Below are 12,804 nucleotides of genomic sequence, written 5' to 3'. Positions count from 1 at the left end.
ACTCAAGCGACTGGGTGGGATGACGACGCACAAAACTCCTCGAGAAGCAGTCGCTATGACGGACGTTGCGTTTTTGCTGGCGTGGTTGGCTGTTGGTAACGAGGCGATCACTCTTCCACGGAGTTGATCCAGTCTGAAGGTGTGGATCGGGTCAGCTACGGCCGCCTGGAGACAACAACAAGCATTTGCGGATTACATCAGTACATCATCCCCATTCGAACATCAGAAAAAGCGTGTTTACCTCGAACGAGGTGGAAGGGTTAAGCTTTGTGAACTCAATGCGGTCGTACTGCTGGAGGTAAAGCCATTCTACATCAGAAAATTGTCAGTTCAGTCGACAACACAGTTAAGTTTATGTGATACGACAGCGAGTACCTTGGTGCACTTGGCCTTCCCCAGCACGACCCAGTACGAACGCAAGTTGTTCGACTTTATTCGTTGACATATCCCCGTAAAAGTCGAAACCCTGACAGATTAGTGGACTTGAAGAAGATTCGTGTGAAAAGTTCACAGTTGCAGCCTCCCAATGCAAACGAGAGGTATGATCTCGTCGTAGCTGTGTAGAATCCGTGTCTTGGCATGTGCGCAGCAGCCGTAGAACACCCGATTGTAATCGAAACCCAATCAGTATCATACTACAATTGGCAGGACCATCTTGAACTGATCCAAAGTGTTTCAAGGCATCCCAATCAACCGCCTCATCGCTGTCCTCATCCTCGCTTTGAACGCCAATAGCATCAATATCCTCTGACCTCTTCGTGTTAACAAGTTGTCGAAAGCGAACATGGCACTCCTCCACGCTATCGCCGACAGTGAAACACCCACTTTCTTTACGCCCAATGGACTGTGCCAGCGTTCCACCTACTGCGTCGAGTATGGCCGTCCACCTTTCTTGCAGGCTCTTAATGAGATCAAGACAGCCTTCCGACTGATTCTTCGAGCTCTCATTCAACAAACCTGGCCCCATAGTAAGTTGATGCGACACTGGATTCCCGAAAGTAGTCTCAACTCGGTAAATATTGTGGCCCGGTTGCTGCTTTTTGAACTGCTTGGCAACTTCTGCTGCGTGCTGTAAGAAATCGCATAGTCTTCGCAAGTTCAGAAGCGACTTTGTGCCTTTAGCGTCACCGGCGTCCCGACCGATTGCCCCTCCAGATCGAGATGAGTTCGAATGAATGCGTATACGTTCGAGGATCCACTGGAAAAATAACGAAAAGTCCTGACGAGTCTCGTGTAGCGCCAACGTAAGTGTCTCCATAGCCACGAGAGTATCTTGCGTTGTTTTGACAAGCTCGTCGAGGACCGCTACTGTGATCCCCATTGTCTTTGAGTAAGTCTGGGGATTCCACTTGACATGGCCACGTAACTCCGACACGAGAAATAAAAAGCTGACCAAGTCTGGCTTCAGTTTTTCGTCAACGAGTGCTCGAAGCGTGTCGCATCCACTGAACAAGGCCTTCTGCATGCGATGTACGCTCTAGCAGCACGATGCAGCGACACACACATTGTCAATACTTCGCTAGCTTACCATAGAGAATGAACGTACCATTTCCTCGATATCTTGAGCAAAGTACTGGGCCAACGCAGGTGCTGTAATGCCAGTCACTACCACCGACAGCATGTCTACTTGCGGTGGATCCTCGCACGCGTACTTCTCGTACAGTGACCCGATGAGTCCCATCTTCAGTTCAAAAATACGAGTAGCATTCTTCCATTCCGTCGTCATTTGTCTGCCAGTTGTAGCAATCCGATCAAGTATCTCGTGTGCGCGGTCGATAGTGTTCGCCACCAAAGTCACGTCCTCATGGATGTACTGAACAGTTGTCATATCCAAAGTCAGTAGCCGATGCACCTTCGTGTCTTCCTGCACTTTAATTGTGTTGTCAACACTGTGGCTACTTTTCTTACTAGAGAAAACAACCAGAACGAAAAGAAGAGAAAAATCCGGCGCAAGGTCTGCTCGCTCAATCCGGAAGCCACTGGTATCGCCACGTTCATAGCCCATCGACTCCATCGTCTCAAACTCTTCCTCCGTAAAATGTTTACTCACGTCAATACGAGTCAGCAACACTCTTCCCATCCACCACAGTGCGATAAATCCTCGTTCATCGCCAGTAAGTAGCACCGAGTCATCAACGAGGCCTTCTTCTTTGAAACCTCTTAAAAATCTACTTGACCGATGCTGAAACTGAAGTTTCGACTGGGAAATCAAACCTGGAGCATTCCAATGTTCACCCAATGCCCCGTAGCGCTTATGACGCCGTCGTTTGTTGTTAGAAGTACACACTGAAGCTCCTACCTCGCTAAGCTGGGCCCAGTGCATCGCGGTGATGCAGATTTCGTGACGTAAATTGCTCCGTCTTTCCGGTATTATTTCTCCCGATTCGATCTCAAAAATTGCCACATCTCCTTCGTCACAGCCAACTGCGAGTTGAAGACCGTCAGGTTTCCACGCCAGTGTCACCATTTCCAGTCCGACGTCTGATGGTTTGACGTGCAGCAGTTTCTGCCATGACGTTGTGCGCTACCGTGAAAAGAACAAGTAAGGTTACTTTTTAGTGAAAGAAGGAGGATGATGGAGACGTACATGAACGAGGAGATGGTGGTCGAGTGTCAATACGGCCACTAAGTCCATGGTGGGGCAGCAGGCAATCACCAGTGAGCTCACGAAGCGGTCCTGCAGCGCCACGAAGGCGTGCTTGGCTGGCATTTTGGTGACCGGTACGTTGGATGGATTGACAAAACTAGTAGAATACTTTAATGAATACTGTATTTTTTGCGTTTCATTTATTTTAACTAAAATAATTCTAATAATCAAGTAGTACTATTGTGTGATAATACTACTTGAATGTGTATTAAAATAATAGTACTAATTATGAATTAAACCGCCTAAATTAAAAAGTATTTCGACTACCTCAAAATATCAGAAACATTTTAGGCTTCTGATATTTTCACGAATATGATCAAGAGATTTGTAAGGATCAGACCTATGGATCAGACCTACAATTATTAGAGAAAGGGGCTTTATTAAGCTTATTCCGTCAATGGCACAGTGTCATTCGCATTTGAAGGGCACCACAAACCCCCGCCAGTTCGCCATGGCCGTCAAGTCTGCAATTGCACTGGAGCGATCGTACCGCGTGGTGGTCATTGGCGCTGGAATGGCTGGTGTAAGTGCTGCCAACGCGCTGCTGGCTTCCAACAAATTCGCAGAGACTTAATTTTGACAAGGGTACTTTTGTATTTTGAATCGGACACTGAAAAAAATAAGTAACCAATCGGGCACTTTTGAATCTTTACTTGTCAGTTATGGCTATGTTTGCAATATGTGATATATATTTATATATTTTTTAATTCTAGAGATATCCCTGTACCCCTCACGTGTAACCTAGGATACGAAGCGCGAGTATGGTGACAGCTTCATGTGAAGAAGACCACCGCGAGCAGCGAATTACGAGCGAAGGCGAAGCCGTAGCAGGCCACGACATGAACATCCTGCTGGCGTTTAAGATCCGTGTGCGTAGCACGCGGGGTTAAACCCAGTTGTACAAGTGGACAAGCGAAGGCGAAGCCGGAGCGGGCTTAGGGTTTTGTCGAAGCGAGCTCAGCGAGCAACTAAGGGTTTTTGGGTCCGCGCGTAGCGCGAGTTTGGTGACAGTTTCAAGTGGAGAAGACTACCTTGGTTTACACGACATGAACATCCTGCTGGCGTTTAAGATCCGTGTGCGTAGCACGCGGGGTTAAACCCAGTTGTACAAGTGGACAAGCGAAGGCGAAGCCGGAGCGGGCTTAGGGTTTTGTCGAAGCGAGCTCAGCGAGCAACTAAGGGTTTTTGGGTCTGCGCGTAGCGCGAGTTTGGTGACAGTTTCAAGTTGAGAAGACTACCTTGGTTTACGTGCACAGAGCTGGAGGTAGGTTTGCGTACGTCGGTAAATAGAAGAAGGAGTGGATGGCACAAGTTAATGTTCGCCGGTATGAAGCTGTACGACGATAAGTTGACCGTCTCCTGGACTTGAGGACCACTTGCTGTTCATGTCGCACTTCAACGACCATCACTCTTGCCCGCATTATATTGATGTCGCCCCACCTGTTGTTACCATTTGCGTTGGTTTGAATGATTATGTCATTCCTCCTTTCTTATGTGTTGCCTTTCAGTCTACAAATCGCCAGTACAACCACAATGGTGCAGATGAGAAAGCGCGCTCGGCTGGCTGCTGCTAGCGACAATGTAATGCGCGAAGGAGGCGAAGACGCTTCAAGCAGCGACGACTCGAGCGCCCCAGCGGCAGTAGCATCACCAGTCACGCACCTCACAGAATGCCAGCTCGGAGAAAGGCAACAGGATCTGACTGGTCTTGCTCTTGCTCAGACCTACCACGACAGCGACGATCTGCAGACTGCACGTGAAGACGACACAGCTCAGGATATCGGCAATAGTCACGCAGAGCGTCCAAAGCGGTCTCGCCGTGGCATTCCCAACCGAAAGTGGTCACTGCTGAAGACGTGCTGTACTTTCGATGAAGCCAACTCATTTCGCAAGAATTTGGAGTTCAATTTTGTCATTGCTGGTCATTCTCGGACAATGTATGGTGATTCCAAAACCTACAGATGTAAAAGCCACGAGAATTGCAATGCTTTCGTTCGCATTCGCCCGCATCAGATGGAGTTCGTGTGTGAACTTTGTGGTGATCACGACGGAGGAGCAGAAGAAGTTCAAGCCTCGAGGGGTATTCACAAGTGCTTCGATAAAGAGCTTGAGTTGATGTTTGCAAGTGGACAGACGCCACTTGGCGCTCTTGACCAGTTGACCCGCATTTATGGAGATGACAGTGAAAAGGAAAAACTGCTGCCTGATATCGGCCAAGTCCGCAATCGTAAAGCCGGATGGAAAAAAAGCAGCTCACGGGCAAATGGAAACAACTGGGCACACACACCGAGCTGTTCGAATGGGCAGCGTCACGATTGTGCACGACAAAAGACGAATTTGACGCTGTTGGCGAACGAGAACTTGTGGTACTTCAGGTTTTTGAGTCCAAGGAGGTGAACAAAACAAAATAGGCTTCTTTTGGTATGGTCCTGAGCTGCAAGGAGCTTTTGCGTAATTTTCTTACGGCTGCTGCTTACGGAGACCTAGTTTCGATCTCTTGCGACGGCACTTATCGGTTAACAGACGCTGGTTGGACTTTGATTAATCTCGGTGTAGTTGGTGTGATTTACGATGAAAAGGAACGCCAGTTCCACCAGCGATTTTACCCCTGTGCGTTTGGATTTGTTCGTACGGAGTGCGAGTTGGCGTATGAAGCGTTATTCGAGTCTGTGAATCGCTGCGTCTATAACTGCCTGGGTATGGAGTTAAAGCCGACCGTGGGGGTCGCAGACCATGCTGTCTGCATTGCAGCAGCTCTTGGAAAAGCATGGCCCGAGATGGTCTTTGTCACGTGTTGGCCTCATGTAAGCCGGAAGTGCCTCGCCACCAAAAAGAAGAGCATGCTATCAGATAAAGAATTTCTTGTGTCTGTTGTGAAAACAGACATCAACAGCCTTTACAAATGCACAAGTTACAAGCACTTTAAAGCTCTTTCGGCAAAGCTGATGACAAAATGGCGCAACAAAGGAGAAGCCCGGTATGCCGATTGGTTCACAGACACCTATCTGACGGCTCCATTTGATTCCTGGTTCGTTGGAGCTTCGACACTACCTGGATCCCTGCCACAGCAACAGGGAATTGAGTCATTTCACAAGAGTATAAGGGCTCATATGGGCCTTTACCTTCGTGCCGCTATGGTCTACTTCTTGGAGTTCTCGATGGGCCAAATTCTTCATTTCTGCTGTGCGCACAGGGCACCAGAGGAAATACGGCCTTTTGCTGAAGCACCTTTGCTTCACTCACAGCTTACGAAGGCCAAAGCAATTACACTGGATACCACGAAGTTCTACGTTGTGCAAACACAATGTCTTCAGACTTTCTACATCAACCGAAAGGATCATTTTGATCAGCGTGTAACCAAAGCTCTGACAAAAAGGTACTCAAGCTTTTAAGTTCTACTTCTAGTACGGAAACTTTTACAAACTGAGATTTTGCTTGAAGGTACGACAAGGCACAAGACCAATCACTATATCGTGTCCGTGTAAGCGCCAAGATCAAGTTTGAAAAGCTGCGAGCTTTGCCAAAGGTGAACAGCGACACGGCTCAACTCTTCCGTAAAAAATATTCCTGTGAGTGCAAGGCTTACGTCATGTCGGGTTGGGTGTGCTCGCATGTACTGGCAGCAGCGGCTATCAAGCAACACCTAAATATTGACGAAATTCAAGCTGGAATCCCCCACCGCCGTCGCCCTGGACGGCCACGCAAGGAGCTCAGCTGCCTTGTTCGAGATAGTCTCGAAGCTGCTGAAGGTGACGACACACGTTCGACTGGACCGACGGCTCGGCTGAAACGACATCTGGAAAAATACCCAAGCGAGGCTATCGGATACAAAGCCTTGCATCGCTTTAAAACGTCGTTACCTGAATCACCAAAGGAGTTCCAGATCAGCTGCTTCAGTGGTGTAGTGACCTCCGTTCAGGCTGACAATAAGCCAGTTACTTGGACGATCACGTTTACCGATGCTGATAGTCATGACGTTGAAGTGGATGAGCTCGTGACGGACATTACCATGGCTACCAGCCGCCACATTTAAAGGTTCGTGGTGATTTTCTCTACTTCCTTGGTATTGACTTAATCTGACGTTTTGATCGGCCACATTATTTTTACACGTTCAACAAATTTCAGATCGTCTAGCGGTCCGACGAAGGTATACAAACTTGCGCAACTGAGAGCTTAGAAATGTTTTTTCTGCCTTGTTTGCATTAATGTTCGCCGGCGTTGCAGATCCGACAGTTCAGGAGGGGTCCAGCACGATACCGAAGGTAAACCGACTAAACTTGCACAACTGGTAGGTTGAATTGTTTTTTACTGACTGCATTTGCTTTTATAATCGGTCGTTTTGCTGGTTCAACAGGTTAGTCGTCACTACATGAGGAACCCAGATCAGAATACATAAGTGCCCGCTCAAAAATGCACAACTAACCGCTTCAGAATGATTTTACTGACGGTTTTTTTGTTTTGGATCGGCCACTTTTGCAGGTTCAGCAGGTTACTTGTGACGGGGTCACACAGCACCTTGCGCAAGAGGAAGTTATCTTCCGAGAGTATACAAACTCTCAGTGAACGGCAGTTCACAGGTCCCCTCTTTTATTAAAGAGAGCGAAGTGACCCAAATAAGGTAGATTGTAAACTGAGTATATTTATAGGTAGGTTAAGTTTGGGTTTAATACAAACTGTTAGTTACCTATAGAAATGCAATGTCATTTAACCAATGGTTGGCTTTGAACGACCTTGGTACCTTGTACCAAATATCTCGGAGTATGACGTGTCATACTCCTGAAGTGTGAAGTGTCACACTTCATGTAACCAGGGTACACTTAGGGCTACGTACCCCGTTACATTACTAGTAACCAGGAGGTTACCAACCCCAACATTCAGAACTAGCCGATTGAAAACGAATATACCGTACTACCCTCTTTTTCGAACTATGTTGGTCACTTTTGCCGGTTCTACCCTCTTTTTCGAACTATGTTGGTCACTTTTGCCGGTTGAGCAGGTTACTAGTAACCAGGGTAACCAACTCATAAGTCCGATCGAGCATATAATTTCGCAAGTATCCGATTCAAAATATAAAAGTACCGACTCAAAATTTCCACCCAAATTCGCAGCCAACGACATTTGTGTGCTTGAAGCGCAGTCGCGCATCGGTGGGCGTATCAAGACGCAGCCATTCAGTGATTCTTTGCCTGTCAATGTGGAGGTGGGCACCGCGTAGATCCACGGCACCGAAGGCAACCCGTTCTCCGATATGGCGACAAAATTTGGCATCGCGCTTAAAGAGGTCGCTCCGCGGAATCCGTGGCTGCATCCTGGTGCGTGCAAGAACTTTATTTTCTTCGACGGCAACGAGCAACTACCGCAAGAACAAGTCGACGAGACGTGGAAGTGGCAAGATCTTCTTATGCACAAGCTGCAGGCGCTGGCAACGTCGCCGGACGCTACTGATCACCAGGAGAAGGCACTTTGGGGTATCGTCGGCCACCTTATCGAGTCGCACGAGGAACTCCGTAACGTGATGAAGGCCCCGAATGCACGCGCGAGATTGGAGATATGTCTGAAGTTGATTGAGCTCTGGATGGGGGTGGATGGCGACGAAGTGCAGCTCGACGAGTTCATCGACATTGAACTGATCGGGTATGTGCACAATTTTTATTTTTTATTGCTTCTTTTAATGCTAACTAAATTTTGCGGTATTGATACACACAGTGATGACGCTGGTGCTCATTGCATCGTTCCTGAAGGAATGGAGCGCTTCATTGACCACTTGGTGGAGCCTGTGAAGGACTCGATCCACACGAACGTGGTCGTCACCTCCATCAACTATGAAGGTGCACACGGCGTTGTGATCAAGTGCAGTGATGGCAATTGTGTGTCGGCTGACCACGTGGTTGTGACTTCATCGCTCGGGCTCCTAAAGTCCGGCAAGCTGCACTTCCAGCCCGAGCTGCCGGCACCAAAACTTGGCGCCATCGAGCGCTCCAAGATGGGTCAATACATGAAGATCCTCGTACAGTTCCCGGAAGTGTTCTGGCCTGAGGACTGTACTTTCATCGCACAGATCAAGGAATCGTCGGCTGATGAAGTCGACTCGGATCGCCGTATCTACTTTCCGGTAGTTTTTAACTATCATTTTGCGAAGGGTGTGCCTATCATCGAAGGAGTTTTGGTCGGCGAGAACGCCAGCAAAGTCTCTGCTACATTTACGGACGAGGAGATTGCGCATGCGCTTTTTCTACAGCTGCAAGACACGTTTGGTCCGAGCATCCCAGGTCCAGTGGACCACTTCATTACAAGGTAAGGTGTGTCTTTATCTGCGTGTGGCTCTGTGATTTCTAACACTACCCTCTTGGTTGAGCTGCAGATGGGATCAGGATCCGTGGTCGATTGGTGCTTACAGCTCTCTTACAGTGGACAGTACGGATGAGGACCCAGCGATCCTACGCCAGACTGTGGCGAACCGTGCTGTTCGCCGGTGAGGCCACGGACTACAAGTACCAGGGCGAACTGCAAGCGGCGTACCTCTCCGGTGCGTACTAGTCGTCTGCACGAAGTGTTTTGTTTGAGATCTAATGATTGTTTACTTCACCATGCAGGTGTAAGAGCTGCAGCGTCAATTCTGGGCTAAGTCTGCATTGGTGAACAGTTGAAGAACGAAGCATGTTAAGTTTTAATAACTGCTTTTTTTAAGTTGTAATATATTCAAAGTGAAGTGAAGTGTACATGTAGAAGGAAAAAGATGGCGCGCCAGTTTCGGCAGCTTATGTTAAGGGAAATGCTCGCGTCGATCGTATTTTTCCCGCTGTAGCCTTCCCGGTGGAACTTCTACTGTACTCCTTTTTAACTCTGTTAAAGGTATTAATACATGTACTACAAGTAGAATGGGGGGGGGCGACGGTTGATGTCACGGACTTGTTGACGATAGAAGTATCCGGTGGTCATCTTTGCGTAACGTAAGCTTTAACTGCTCGTGCTTTCGTAAGGAAACACTTTGGCGGGGCTCATGGCGAAAGCCGTACCATTTTGATGATGTTTCGCGGCATCATGCAATGCGAGGTGGTATCATGTTCATCGTTCGGAAACTGCAGCGGCCGACTAAGGAACGTGACGGAGACTTTGTACGGTAGTCGCTTGCAAACACAGAGGCTGGGTGCTCGGTCAAAATGCACTTCAAGATGTGAAGAGAGGCCTCGATTTCGCCACATGACGTGCGTTGTCCGTGACATCGAGCTCGTCATCTTGATCGTTGTGTTACACAACTTGTGTAACACATGCTGTGGGACTTCGAACGATCGTCCGGAAACCCAAAGTTATGATAGCAAAGCGAAGCTCACTCTGCAAATTGCCAAGCAACAAAATTCCCCAACCTCACTCTTGAAACGACAAAGACCACACTCGATAATAACTATCGCGTGGTAGCGATCGGCGCCGGGCTTGCCGGCGTAGGTGCCGCAAACAAACTCCTTTCATCGGGTCACTTCGATTCAAGCGACGTGTGCGTACTGGAGGCACAGTCCCGCATTGGCGGGCGCGTGCAAACGAAGTCCTTCAGCGACTCGCTCACTGTGAACGTGGAGGTGGGGGCCGCCTGGATCCATGGAACGGAGGGCAGCCCGTTCGCCGCGCTTGCCAAGCAATTCGGCATCTCATTCAAAGAGATCAGCTCGAGGAATCCATGGCTTCATCCTGGCTCGTGCTCGAGCTTCCTGCTTTTCAATGACAGTCACCAATTGAGCGAGCAGCACGCGAAGGACGCGTGGGACCTTCAAGATCTACTAATGCGCAAGCTTCAGACGCTGGTAAGGTCGGACCTGGGTGATGATCACCGAGAGAAGACATTGTCTGCCGTTATGGAGCACCTTCTCGTCTCTGACCAAGAGCTGGTCGAGGCCGTGACCGATGGCAAGGCGCGAAAGAAAATCGACCTGTTCCTTCGGTTAATGGAGGCTTGGTTCGGTCTCACCACTGACGACCTCAACCTCGACATATTTATCGGTACCGACCTTATGGGCGACGACCCTGGTGCTCATTGCATCGTCCCGTCAGGTTTCATTGAGCACCTCGCTGATCCGATCCGTGACGTTATTCACACGAACGTGTCGGTAACGTCAATTAACTATGAAAGTCCAGATGGAGTGCTCATCGAGTGCACCGACGGACGCCGCGTGATGGCCGACCGCGTCGTTGTTACCACTTCACTGGGCCACCTTCAGAGCGGCAAACTGCACTTCCAGCCGGAGTTGCCCGCCGTCAAAACCGAAGCTCTCAAGCGGTCGAAGGTGGGCCAGTATATGAAGGTGCTGGTGCAATTCCCCGAGGTCTTCTGGCCCAAGCACGCTACATTCATGGGCCAGATTCAGCAAAAGAACACGAGCGATGGTCGCCGCATTTTCTTCCCGTTAGTGTTCAGCCACCACCTCGCCAAAGGGGTGCCTATCCTGGAAGGTGTCCTTATCGGTGATAATGCGAGCGCCGTTTCGGCTTCGTTCACTGACGAGGAGATTGCGAACGCGCTATTCTTGCAAATGCAAAAGACCTTCGGACCCGCAGTTCCTAAACCGATCAACCACTTCATCACTCGGTAAGTTCTATTGCGATGGTATCAACCTTTATTTAGTTGCTAACCTGGCGTTGTGTCTGACCTTGAGACACCTTTTGGTCCCTACCGACGCACGTGGGTAAACTCACGTTGCCGTCGCTTGTCCCCGATGCAAAAACAGGCTTGGCAGTTCAATCAATTTCTCAGCTCACTTTGAAACTCGTCGGCATTTAAGCATCCGATCTTTTAAGATGTCCTGCGTAGCGTCCGACTCGCTCCAAGCGCGACTGCGCCGCGGCGAGATCCCGTGCCGCGGTGTCAACCTCGGCGGTTGGCTCGTCGCTGAGCACTGGATGACTTGGGACTCGTGTCTGTGGCATGGCGTGCCTGATGCGATCAAGAATCAAGGAGAGTTCGCCACGATGAAGTTTCTAGGTCATGAAGAAGGTGTTCGACGCTTCGATGAGCACCGACGTACGTGGATCACCGAGTACGACATCGCCGAGATGAAGAGGTTTGGTCTCAATACGGTGCGAGTGCCTGTGGGCTACTGGATCATGGGTTTCGACCCCACAGACTTCCCGAACAAGCAAGATTGGACGGTGTTCGCTCCTCATTCCTTACGCTGCTTGGACGAACTGGTGAACCATTGGTGTGTGAAATACGACATGGCCGTGATCGTAGACATCCACGCGGCCAAAGGGTCCCAGAACGGGCGCGACCACAGCGCTGCAGTGGAAAGCGGGGTCAAATTCTGGAGTCAGTACCCGGAGAATGTGGACAACACGGTTTATCTAGCCAAGTTCCTGGCTTCGCGATACCGTTTCTGCCCCTCGTTCCTCGGCATTGGTCTGTTGAACGAGCCAGAGCACCCAACGAAGCAGCATGTTCTTCGTGCTTACTATGAGCGCGCGTACTCGGAGATCCGTGCAACTGGCAACGACTGCGTGCTGACTGTGGCGCCGTTGCTTACGGAGCAGAGTCCTCCGTTTATGGAGGATTTCATGCGCTATCCTAAGTACTTTAACGTGTGGCACGAGTGGGCACCCATACTTTATTTGGGGCTACGAAGGTCAGAACCGTGAAACAAGGTGATGCAAGCTGTGCGTCGCTATGGCGACCAAATCTCATCGTGGGGCGGCAATTGGCTTCTCATCGACGAGTGGAGTCTGGGGGCACAGGATGTGCATTCCCGAGTGAAGACCGCTACGGACTGCAACAATTTGCATCGGCGCAACTCGAGGCGTTCAGCAAGGCGCACTCGGGATGGATCTTTTGGGTCCTGGCGCCACTCTGACGATGGACACAACCGTCCAACGGGATGGTCGATGCGGCAGTTGCTGCGTGATGGCGTCATGAGACTACTTTAAGTGTAAAGGGCTGAGTTTCATCGAGCTTCATGAGAAGCGGCATCCGGCCATGATAGTGACACGATTGATACGTCTTCGGTTGAGCCGGTTTTTCAAGTTTTCGTAACCAAATTTCATTTTTTGTTGCCGTGAATTGTTTTGCTTCCTATTACACTTATTTACATTGACCGGTACGCTCAGTGTTTACTTTCCATTCATGCTCAGGTTCTCGAATTGCACGCGAGTGAATCTTTTCCAATTTGCATACGCAA

The 12,804-nt window shown here is 49.4% G+C and overlaps 7 protein-coding genes across 7 annotated transcripts; 6 read left to right on the top strand and 1 right to left on the bottom strand.

Moving 5' to 3' along the window:
• Positions 1-675: 675 nt before the first annotated feature.
• On the bottom strand, positions 676-2,710 carry PITG_01169 (uncharacterized protein; the record flags this gene model as incomplete). The annotated part of the gene is made up of 5 exons (XM_002907804.1): positions 676-697; positions 792-1,477; positions 1,529-1,852; positions 1,919-2,524; positions 2,588-2,710. The coding sequence occupies 5 exons, from the start codon at positions 2,708-2,710 to the stop codon at positions 676-678; spliced, it is 1,761 nt and encodes a 586-aa protein (XP_002907850.1).
• Positions 2,711-4,517: 1,807 nt separating this feature from the next.
• PITG_22674 (uncharacterized protein) lies at positions 4,518-4,763 on the top strand (the record flags this gene model as incomplete). Its single annotated transcript, XM_002907803.1, has 1 exon — positions 4,518-4,763. The coding sequence occupies one exon, from the start codon at positions 4,518-4,520 to the stop codon at positions 4,761-4,763; it is 246 nt and encodes an 81-aa protein (XP_002907849.1).
• A 121-nt stretch (positions 4,764-4,884) lies between these two features.
• On the top strand, positions 4,885-5,356 carry PITG_01168 (uncharacterized protein; the record flags this gene model as incomplete). Its single annotated transcript, XM_002907802.1, has 3 exons — positions 4,885-5,030; positions 5,082-5,294; positions 5,353-5,356. 3 exons carry the CDS (start codon positions 4,885-4,887, stop codon positions 5,354-5,356), a joined length of 363 nt encoding a protein of 120 aa, XP_002907848.1.
• Positions 5,357-5,592: 236 nt separating this feature from the next.
• On the top strand, positions 5,593-6,680 carry PITG_01167 (uncharacterized protein; the record flags this gene model as incomplete). The annotated part of the gene is made up of 2 exons (XM_002907801.1): positions 5,593-6,023; positions 6,089-6,680. The coding sequence occupies 2 exons, from the start codon at positions 5,593-5,595 to the stop codon at positions 6,678-6,680; spliced, it is 1,023 nt and encodes a 340-aa protein (XP_002907847.1).
• A 1,117-nt stretch (positions 6,681-7,797) lies between these two features.
• Positions 7,798-9,184, top strand: PITG_01166 (lysine-specific histone demethylase, putative; the record flags this gene model as incomplete). The annotated part of the gene is made up of 4 exons (XM_002907800.1): positions 7,798-8,281; positions 8,354-8,941; positions 9,009-9,096; positions 9,140-9,184. 4 exons carry the CDS (start codon positions 7,896-7,898, stop codon positions 9,182-9,184), a joined length of 1,107 nt encoding a protein of 368 aa, XP_002907846.1.
• A 1,135-nt stretch (positions 9,185-10,319) lies between these two features.
• PITG_01165 (uncharacterized protein) lies at positions 10,320-11,229 on the top strand (the record flags this gene model as incomplete). The annotated part of the gene is made up of 2 exons (XM_002907799.1): positions 10,320-10,337; positions 10,384-11,229. The coding sequence occupies 2 exons, from the start codon at positions 10,320-10,322 to the stop codon at positions 11,227-11,229; spliced, it is 864 nt and encodes a 287-aa protein (XP_002907845.1).
• A 205-nt stretch (positions 11,230-11,434) lies between these two features.
• PITG_01164 (glucan 1,3-beta-glucosidase, putative) lies at positions 11,435-12,553 on the top strand (the record flags this gene model as incomplete). The annotated part of the gene is made up of 3 exons (XM_002907798.1): positions 11,435-12,211; positions 12,275-12,350; positions 12,435-12,553. The coding sequence occupies 3 exons, from the start codon at positions 11,435-11,437 to the stop codon at positions 12,551-12,553; spliced, it is 972 nt and encodes a 323-aa protein (XP_002907844.1).
• Between the last annotated feature and the right edge of the window lie 251 nt (positions 12,554-12,804).

Source organism: Phytophthora infestans, genomic scaffold (assembly GCF_000142945.1).
Source record: "Phytophthora infestans T30-4 supercont1.2 genomic scaffold, whole genome shotgun sequence".
Taxonomy (NCBI): Eukaryota; Oomycota; class Peronosporomycetes; order Peronosporales; family Peronosporaceae; genus Phytophthora; species Phytophthora infestans.
Note: the sequence above shows the minus strand (reverse complement) of the source record. Positions and strands in the feature narration are given on the sequence as shown.